This window comes from Oryctolagus cuniculus, chromosome 5 (assembly GCF_964237555.1).
Source record: "Oryctolagus cuniculus chromosome 5, mOryCun1.1, whole genome shotgun sequence".
NCBI lineage: Eukaryota > Metazoa > Chordata > Mammalia > Lagomorpha > Leporidae > Oryctolagus > Oryctolagus cuniculus.
In genome coordinates, this window is record NC_091436.1 from 169,720,003 (window position 1) to 169,729,478 (window position 9,476).

At 48.5% G+C, this 9,476-nt stretch overlaps 1 protein-coding gene across 1 annotated transcript; it reads right to left on the reverse strand.

The window, feature by feature from the left end:
* Positions 1–8,193: 8,193 nt before the first annotated feature.
* LOC100348438 (putative olfactory receptor 2W6) lies at positions 8,194–9,126 on the reverse strand. Its single transcript, XM_051834676.2, has one exon. It carries the CDS (start codon positions 9,118–9,120, stop codon positions 8,194–8,196), a length of 927 nt encoding a protein of 308 aa, XP_051690636.2. The 5' UTR covers positions 9,121–9,126.
* Between the last annotated feature and the right edge of the window lie 350 nt (positions 9,127–9,476).

Genomic DNA, 9,476 nt, shown 5'->3' on the forward strand with positions numbered 1-9,476 from the left:
TATTTTTTATTTTTATGATAGATCTTTTCATGAAGGACCCTTCTGTACCTCTTGCTTTAATTTTCACATCTATGGCCTTGATGAAAGTACATGTTTTGGAAATAAAGCTTATCATCTAGTTACTTAGGTCAACACACATATACACGTGGGTAACAAGTAGCTCAATACAGTGTATTATAACAATTGTTGCAAACTATAAACATACTTTTTTCAAATCAAGTGTTGTTTCATTTGTTAAAAAAATGTATTTAGCTGAAAGGCAAAGAGATTCGGGCAGACACAGAATCTCCCTTCCACTGGCTCACTCCCCGATTGCCTGCAACAGCTGGGGCTTTACTGGGCAGAAACCAGGAGGGGAGAATCCAGACCATGTCTCCCATGTGGGTAACAGGGACCTGAGTATTGGCGCCTTGGGCAAATTACATTGAATCTGGTCCTTATCTGTCCAGTGGCTATAACAGCAACAATGTCCTAACACTGGTGTGAATAAAAGCACTAATTCACCACATGTTCATTATGCTACCTATAATATCAATTGCTCAGGGATAGGAAGGGTTACTTTCTGGTTATATGTGGAGTCTTGAGAAAGTTCATGGAAAATTTGTATTATGAAAAACTATGCAGGCTGGTGCTGTGGCATAGTGGGTAAAGCTACTGCCTACAGTGCCAGTATCCCTTATGGGTGCTGGTTCAAGACCCAGCTGCTCCACTTCCAATCCAGCTCTCTGGTATGGCCTGGGAAAGCAGTGGAGGAAGGCCCAAGTCTTTGGGTCCCTGCACCCACGTGGGAGACCCTGAGGAAGCTTTTGGCTCCTGGTTTCAGACTGGTGAAGCTCCAGCCATTGTGACCATGTAGGGAGTGAACCAGGATGGAAGACTTCTTTCTGCCTCTCAAATAAATAAATAAATCTTTTTTTTTAAAGATAAAAACTATGCATAGATTTCAAATTTTTTCATAAGCATAAATTTAGTTCCAGAAATGGAAAATTCCATTTTCCCAAGAACTTTCTGAGGCACCACCAATATTTGTAGCCCTTGTCTGCAGTCACCAGCTACGTCAAAGCAGAATGCTGCAGTGAAAGCTGTGAAAAAATCCGCGAAAGCAGCAGGTTTACTTTATTGCATCTGTCAGAGGGCTGAAGTTTTGGGGCAACTAACCAGCCCATGGCCTAGAGAGAGAAACCGGAGCCTGTGGGTAGAGGCCAGACACAAGCACTGGCTCAGCTGGGCAAGCCGTCCTCACACGTGTACGGAGCTCAGCCAGGGTGCCTGGTGAATTGGAGTGTGCACCGGGTCCCGCCCTCTGGCACACCGTTTTCCCACAAGCATGGCCAATTGAAAGCTTTGTTCCACATGGAGGATAGTGGGAGGGGACCATGGGGAGTTTCTTCCCTCTTCCGCAGCAGCTGGCTTCCTGCCCACTCTCCTGCCAGTGCACTGTCACCTGACTTCACCGATTCCCTGAACTGCTTGCTCTTCATCTCCCCCTGCAGGCCTGAGGTTCCAAAGGTGCTCATTCTTTATGAAGCTGCGAGTGGTGCCCTTTCCAGCCCGCTGGGTCTCCAGTCTGAAACCAAGAGTCAGCGGAGGATGTTTGGGAACGGAACGTGGATGATGAGAGCTGGGTGGTTGCTAGCTTATTTCATAAATTGTTCTAAAAACATCTGAGCCTATGAAGGAACTATCTGACCCACACAAAAGTTCAGAAATTCCAGGATGTGCACAGTGGGACAATGAAGCGTTTATCATCGTATCGAACATTCTTCTGTGTGCCCAGTGATAAGCTCAATGATTCAGGAACTATCTGTGCTTCAACTGACATTTGATTCAAGGATAAAAGAACCTGCTCCTCTCGGGAGAATGGTAATTCTGGAAGTGGAAACCATCAACAGATAATGGGAAAACCAGATCACACTTGCACATGAGAATTAAAGGAGAGACAGTGACAAATTTGATTATCTTCCCCTCTGTTTTTCTGCTACTGGACATTGCAGTTCACTAGCTGGAAGGAATAGGTTTCCCTGACATTTTGATACTGAGCTTGGTTATGCAACTTGCTTTGGCCAGTGGAGTGCTGACAGAAGCTGTGAAAAGGAAAATTCCTTAGACCAGTTCCACTTTGCATTACTTGAGCAAAGAAAACAGGCTCAGCCTGTGGCCATGGGAAATGACCATTCCTGAAAGTTACAAATTGGAGGGAGGTTGGGGGGAAGAAACCAAAACCTCACAAGGGAGGTTAGAGTTTGTAGAGCCTCATCCGTGGATGTCTGAGTGGGATTCCAACTCCTGCTCCAAGCTCTTAGCTGACTTGCTGCTTTCCCTGGTGGCCCTCAGTGGACCAAGACTCAACATGGAGCTGGACCCCACCCCTAATCCTGCAATCAAAACCTACAAAGAGAAGCTTTGTCCTTCAGGGGAGGTCCGACCCTGTGTTCCTCCCCCTGCATCCACGCCTGCAGCTTCAATGAGACCTTGCAAGGGGCCCACTCTAACTCCTACACTTGCTTTTGCTTTTAATTTTTCAGGGATTGGTTGTGTTGTGTCCGGTATGAGACCCTCCCCAAAACAACTCACAAAAGGCAGGCTGGATGCAACAGCAAGAGGATTTATTGCCAGCTAGCTGGGGCTGTTACTGGTGAAATCGGAAAGACCCCTAAAATCTACACTAAATTGTGGCCCCTTCAAGTTCCCTAGAAATGCTATCCGGGATGTCACATGTGCTACCGGAATTTGGGGTGCCTTACGATTTCACCACAGGCTTATTACCAAATCCCCGATATTAATAAGCCCGAGAGGGTTCTTGCCTAGTATTTAGAGAAGAATTATAAATACCGGCACAGATAAACGAGGCAGCATGGTACGTTTTAAGCTTTTATTTAGTAAGAAAGGTGCATAAGAGAGTGAGAGCTTTATTTAGGGGAGAGAGGTGAATAGGGGTTCATACCAAGCACCAGGAACCAGCCACGTGGATGAGCATCTAGGCCAGGAATCCTAGAGCTCTTGGCCCGAAGGCCATGTGCCCTGGAGGCGCAGGGCTACAGCAAGCCCTGTCCTGGCAAGAGGCCAGGGAAGAAGAGCAGGCCCCGGGAACACTGTGCCCTAGGCTTTTAACCCACTCCAAAGGGGAGTGGTTAATTAATCTGATTGGCTGGTGGGCACCCCGGTGTGGCCAGGTAGGGGAATGAGGCCACACAGGAGCGTGGCAAAGGCATCAGGTAGGAGCATGAGGTCACAGAGGGGCGTGGTCTTCCAGTTCACAAATCTGATCAATTTTAACCTGTATGCCTGCTACTTCACTGGCACATACGACTTAGCGCAGTGCTGAAGCAAGAAGCCCCATCCCTCTCCCTCCCAGCATTTTTATGCACTCGAGTAAACAAGTACATATGTCACTACACACGTAGGCAAGCTCCTTATTCTTTATGTATTTCATTGGTGCATTTGAGCTAGGCGTCACACAGGAATGCTGAAGAATCTAAAGTCCAGGAGTAGTTTCACCCCCTTACCCTTTAGGCCTTTTTTTTTTTTTTTTTTCTGGCTTAAAATAAAGCCTGTCATGGAGGAACGGTGGTTCTCGCAACAGGTCCTAAAAGCTCCTGAGACCAAGACTTAGCTTGACTTTAATACGTTGCCCATATTTTATATCACTTAGTCTTAACATACTACACACTATTAAGTCTTCACTCCAAATGTACTTAATCTAAGCTAACTTAGGGTTTGAATTAATTACTCATAACTGAACTCCACAGTTGGAATCTTCCGTCTCCAGGTGACTGTTGCCATAAGCCCAGAAGCACCGAGCTGGGTTGTTTATTCGCCTTACACACACCTCTACTGGCTGTCTCTGGAGATCCGTTTCTCCTAAACCAGCTATGCTCCCCACCAGTGGGGAGAAAAATGGAGCACAGCGTCCCATAGCATTGGGTAGTGGCAGATTGTAGTACCCTGACCTGCATTCCAGCTGTAGTAATAACGCCTTGGGTCCTACAAAATCATTCCTATAAATCCCATTCCCCCCTCCCCTTAGTCTGTTTCAAATGTCCACATAGCAAATCTTTATCCACCCCAGTACGGTGAGCCTGTCACTCCACCTTCACTTTCTTAAAACAGGGGTGACTGCCTTAGTCTTTGTTTCTGGTTTTTTTTTTTTTTTTTTTTTTTTTTAGATTCATTTATTTATTTGAAAGGCAGAGTTATAGAGTGAGGTAGAGACAGAAAGAGAATTTTCCATCCGCTGGTTCACTCCCCTAAAATGGCCGCAACAGCCAGAGCTGGGCTGATCCGAAACTAGGAGCCTGGAGCTTCTTCGGGGTCTCCCACATAGGTGCAGGGGCCAAAGAACTTGGGCCATCTTCCACTGCTTTCCCAAGCCATAGCTGGATTGGAAGTGAAGCAGCTGGGACTCGAACTGTAGCCCACACGGGATGCTGGCACTGCAGGCGACTTTACCCACTACGCCACAGCACTGGTGCCAGACTCTGTTTTAATAGGCCTTTTTCTTCTACCATCTATAGAGTTCCAAACCGGCCCTCTCTGAATCCTTCATCAGGTTCACTAGAGCCCACAGGGTTTCTAACAGACCTGCTGGCGTGTGTTTTCAGGGTGTCCCCTGTACTCATGCGGTGGCCCCCAGCCGTTCAGCCGACCTGAAAGCACTGTGCCAGTGTCCTGCCTGGGATTTCCTGGATCTGACATTCCCTCCGCTTCCACAGTCCTTGTCCATCCCAGCAGCTTCTGCAATGGGGAAGTCTTGGGAAATGCCCGCCTACTGTGCCCGTTGTCGCACTAGGGGCGCCTGAAGCCCAAGAAGGCTCAAAGGTGCTGTTCATTAATTCCAGGAAGGTCGCACACAGGGAAGAGGCCAGCAGCAGGAGCACACAGCAGTAAATAGCAGAGGAGTAAACAGGCACAGCTGGTCCCTGTGTTGAGCAGCTGACTTTGGCCCTCCCCACCAGGGTCTACTTGGGATGGTTACCCAGCTCAGGGAGGGGATGGCTTAGCCCAGAGGTGCCTGTGATTTCAGATCTTTGAATACCATGTATTCTGCAGGCAAAACTTCTGTAACAGACTGTGTTGTTTTGGAAATTCTTTTCACTGGTTTTAATGACTCGGGAACAATGAGAAGTGAGTACCAAATGAAGACCAAAGAACTGGGGGCTAAGGGCAGCACATGCAAGAGAACCATGTAAACAGGGGCCGAGGAATGTCCTTCTGTGCAGATCTGAGAGGTCTGAAGAGCTGGGAGACTGTCTTCCAGCCTCTCCACGAGACCACCTCTCCACCCTGGTGCCTTCAAACAAATGATGCACCTTTAAGGGGTGGGGATAGTTCTGTTCCAAAAATCCTGGGATGGCTTTTGACAGCCATAGAGAGAGACTCCTCAGGGTTTGAAATGAACTGAGAAAGAAACACTTAACAAGTCTGACAGAAGAGTTAAACTGAAATAGCATATTGTGATAGACTTCCTAGTAATTTTGAAGAACAAAGGTAGAATTAGATAGTATCGGGGCCAGCACTGTGGCACAGTGGATAAAGCCTGCGATGCCCGCATCCCATATAATATCATGGTTTGTGCTCCACTTTTGATCCAGCTCCCCAGTAATGACCTGGGAAAAGCAGTGGCATATGGTCAAGTGGTTCCCTGCCACCCACATAGGAGACCCGGACGAAGCTCCTGGCTCCTGGCTTCATGCTGGCCCAGGCTTGGCCTTAGCTGCCCTCTGGGGAGGGAACCAGCAGACAGAAGATCTCTCTCTCTTTCTCTCTCTCTCTCTCTGTCTCAACTCTGCTTTTCAAATAAGTAAATCTTAAAAAAAAAATAGTAACACTAATTTAAAACGGGGGAAATTTTTCTGGATATAATTAGTCATCACCTTAAACTGTTCTTGATCACTTATCTCTACAAGGCTCTTTATTAATGATTTATTAATGATATCTGGATTGCTAAAAAGATGAAGAAAAATGACCCCACCCTCAAGAACTTATGTTTGCGCTCTGTCGATACAAGGACATCAAAGAGTTCACACAGGGGCTGGCTTTTGGCATGGTAGTTAAGATGTCACTTGGGATGTCTGCCTTGCCTATCAGCAGAATGCCTGGGCTTGATCCCCAGCTGCACTCCTGATGCCAGCTTCCTGCTGTACACAACCCAAGAGGCTGAAGGTGATGGGTCAGGTATTTGATTCCCTGCCACCCAAGCGAGAGACCTGAGTTACTTCTGCCTCCCAGCTTTGGCCTCCCGCATTTCAGGCTGGGGCATTTGGGGAGTGACCACTGGATGGGAGATCTCTGTCTCTTTATCTCTCTTATTTTTAACGATCCTTTTGAAATACCTTTATGTAATACAAAGCACAAAAACTGTCATTTCAGTGTATAAAAGTTCCACACATTAAAAGATGTGATAAAATATTCTAAAATCCAAGAGTCCAGACAGTTTTACAAATAAGTTGAATTCAAGCTTTCAGAACAGGACATTTGCATGGGACAGTGTGGCAAGGGGTGATGTCCTGGTGCTAATAGCCAGTGTGGTGCACCTGATCTGGGGCACACCCCGTTGGAAGGGTTGTATAAGCAGATGGAGAAAACATGGCTGGACGGATTATTGGCGACCTGTGTATGCTTGGTGCACTCTGTAGTGAAAACCACGTGATTTGATTAAAAACCACTTTTGGGGACTGGCATTGTGACTCAGCGGGTTAAGCCACCACCTGCAATGCTGGCATCCCATATGGTTGCTGGTCTGAGTCCCAGTTCCTTCACTTCCAATCCAGCTGCCTGCTGTTGTGCCTTGGAAAGCATCAGAAGATGGCTCATGTACTTGGGCCCATGTCACCCCTGTGGGAGACCTGGAGGAAACTCCAGGCTCCTGGCCTTTCTCAGGTCTAGTCCCAATTTTTGCAGCCATTTGTGGGGGACGGGTGATGAACCAGCAGATGGAAGCTTTCTCTTTATGTCTCTGCAACTCTGCCTTTCAAATAAGTAAATAAATCTTTAAAAGTAAATAAAGAAAGGTAAAGGAAACCATGTTTTTGCTATGTGACCTGGGTTGATTTACATGGATTCTGTACACAATAGTTTCACCATGTGAACAAAATCAGGATGAAAATACTTAGATCCTTTTATTGAGCAGCCTGAGACGACGCACTTGGTATTACAACATGCATGAGATAAATGGTTTAGCTAGGAGGGAAGCCATGTGTCACTGGAAACACATGTATGGTCCAGGGCCCAGAGGACACCCCTCCAGGCTGTAGCTCTGCTTCTGTGGCAGCTATTCACAACTTTAAAGTCCTTGGTGACTGACAGCCATGCAAAGCCTTGTCTGACTGTCCTGTAGGAGACCGGATCAAGTGGAAGAGGCATGTTTTGCCTCCCTTTGCACATGGGTGTCAACACTCATGCACTCCTTATATATAAATTTATGCATTTTTGACTTTTTTTTGGAAATGATTATTATGCCTGCCTGGTTCCTTACTGATTAAGTTGGATACAATCTTCAGTACCTATTTATTTATATCTGTGTGAGAGTCATCTCATCTTTCTTCTGGGACTTAATTGTCTTCAAGAAACATTGCTTTGCTAAGATTTTTCAATATCATGTGTATCTATGGGTGATTCATATTGACTTAAGCTTCCTTCAGTGTATTTATCCATATTAAAAAAAATTGGCTGGCGACGTGGCTGGCGACATGGCACAGCGAGTGAAGCTGCCACTGTCTCCAACGCCGGCATCAATGTGGGTGATGGTTTGAGCCTCAGCTGCTCCCTGCTAATGCACCTGGGAAAGTAGCAGAAAAAAATGGCCCAAGTGCTTGGTCCCTGCACCCATGAGGGAGACCCAGATGAAGCCCCTGGCTCCTAGCTTTGGCCTGGCCCAGTCCTGGCTGTTGTGGCCATTTGGGGAGTGCACCAAGGAGTGAAGATCTGTCCCTCTGCCTCTCCCCGTGTTTCTAACTCTGCCTTTCAAATAAATAAAATAAATCTTTAAAAAAAAATGTAAGAGCGTGTGATTCCTCGATTTATCAGGAGCGTGAAGTAAATGTGTTTGAGGCAAGTACTTGCCTGGGATGTCTGCCGTGGTCACCGCCTCCCCAGGACGCCTGGGATGTCTGCTGTGGTCACCGCCTCCCCAGGACGCCTGGGATGTCTGCCGTGGTCACCGCCTCCCCAGGACGCCTGGGATGTCTGCCGTGGTCACCGCCTCCCCAGGACCTTCTTCAGGGCGCCCTTCACCTCCTTGTTCCTGAGCGTGTAGATGAGCGGGTTCAGCATGGGGGTCACCAGGTTGTAGAAGAGGGTGAGGAACTTGCCTTGGTCCTGGGAAGAGCTGTTTCCGGGCTGCATGTACATGTAGATGATGCTCCCGTAGAACAGGGAGACCACGGTGAGGTGGGAGCTGCAGGTGTTCAAGGCCTTCCTCCTCCCGGCAGCCGACTTGATGCGCCGCACCGCCGCGGCGATGTAGCCGTAGGAGACCAGGATGAGGCTGAGGGGCAGCAGGACGATGAGGATGGCAAAGGCGAAGGCCAGCATCTCCACCGCGCGCGCGTCCACGCAAGCCATCTTGATGAGTGCGGGCATCTCGCACAGGAAGTGGTTGACTCGGCGGCGGCCGCACCTGGGGAGGGTCATCGTCAGCGGCGACATGACGATGGCGTTGAGCAGGCCGCTGCCCCAGGCCGCAGCCACCAGCTGCAGGCACAGCTGCGGGTGCATGACGGCGGTGTAGTGCAGGGGCCTGCACACTGCCGCGTAGCGGTCGTAGGCCATGACGGCCAGGAGAATGCACTCGACCCCGCCCACAGAGAGGAAGGCGAACAGCTGGACGCTGCAGCCGCCGTAGCTGATGGTCTTGTCCGGGCCCCAGAGGTTGGCCAGCATCTGGGGGATGCAGCTGGTGCTGAAGCAGAGGTCGAGGAAAGACAGGTTTGCCAGGAAGAAGTACATTGGGGTGTGGAGTCGCGGGTCGAGGACACACACGAGGATGATGGTGCAGTTCCCCAGCACGGCCACTGAGTACAGAGTGAGGTTGACTATGAAGAGCGCCGTCTCCAGCTTGGGGCGGCCGGAGAAGCCCACCAGGAGGAAGCCATAGGCGGAGCTGTCGTTGGATCTCTCCATTGCCCGCCTTTCCATCGTCTGTGTAGCTGATACAAATAAATGAAGAATATTTATATGTTCTGAAGCCCACGGGATGTCCGGCTTTTCGGGAAACACCTAGCTATCAACCCTAACCGCCTGTCCTATGGGAGAGTGTCGGCTGCCCAGCTTTGTAAGTTGTTCACCTTTTGTTCAAACGCACAAGGCTGGCTGTTTCACTGTTGGAGAATTCCCGCTTGGAATCATCACCTTTTCATTAAGTAGACATTTCTTCTTATGGTTCATGAGGCAAAGTGGTTGAACTTTATTGAATACAGAATCCCCTTTGATTGACACCCACTAGCATGCCTACAGATGCTACCTCATCTCAGCTGAAT

Coding starts and splice junctions, on each gene's coding strand:
- LOC100348438 (XM_051834676.2), bottom strand. CDS start 9,120: ATGGAGAGATCCAACGACAGCTCCGCCTATGGCTTCCTCCTGGTGGGC.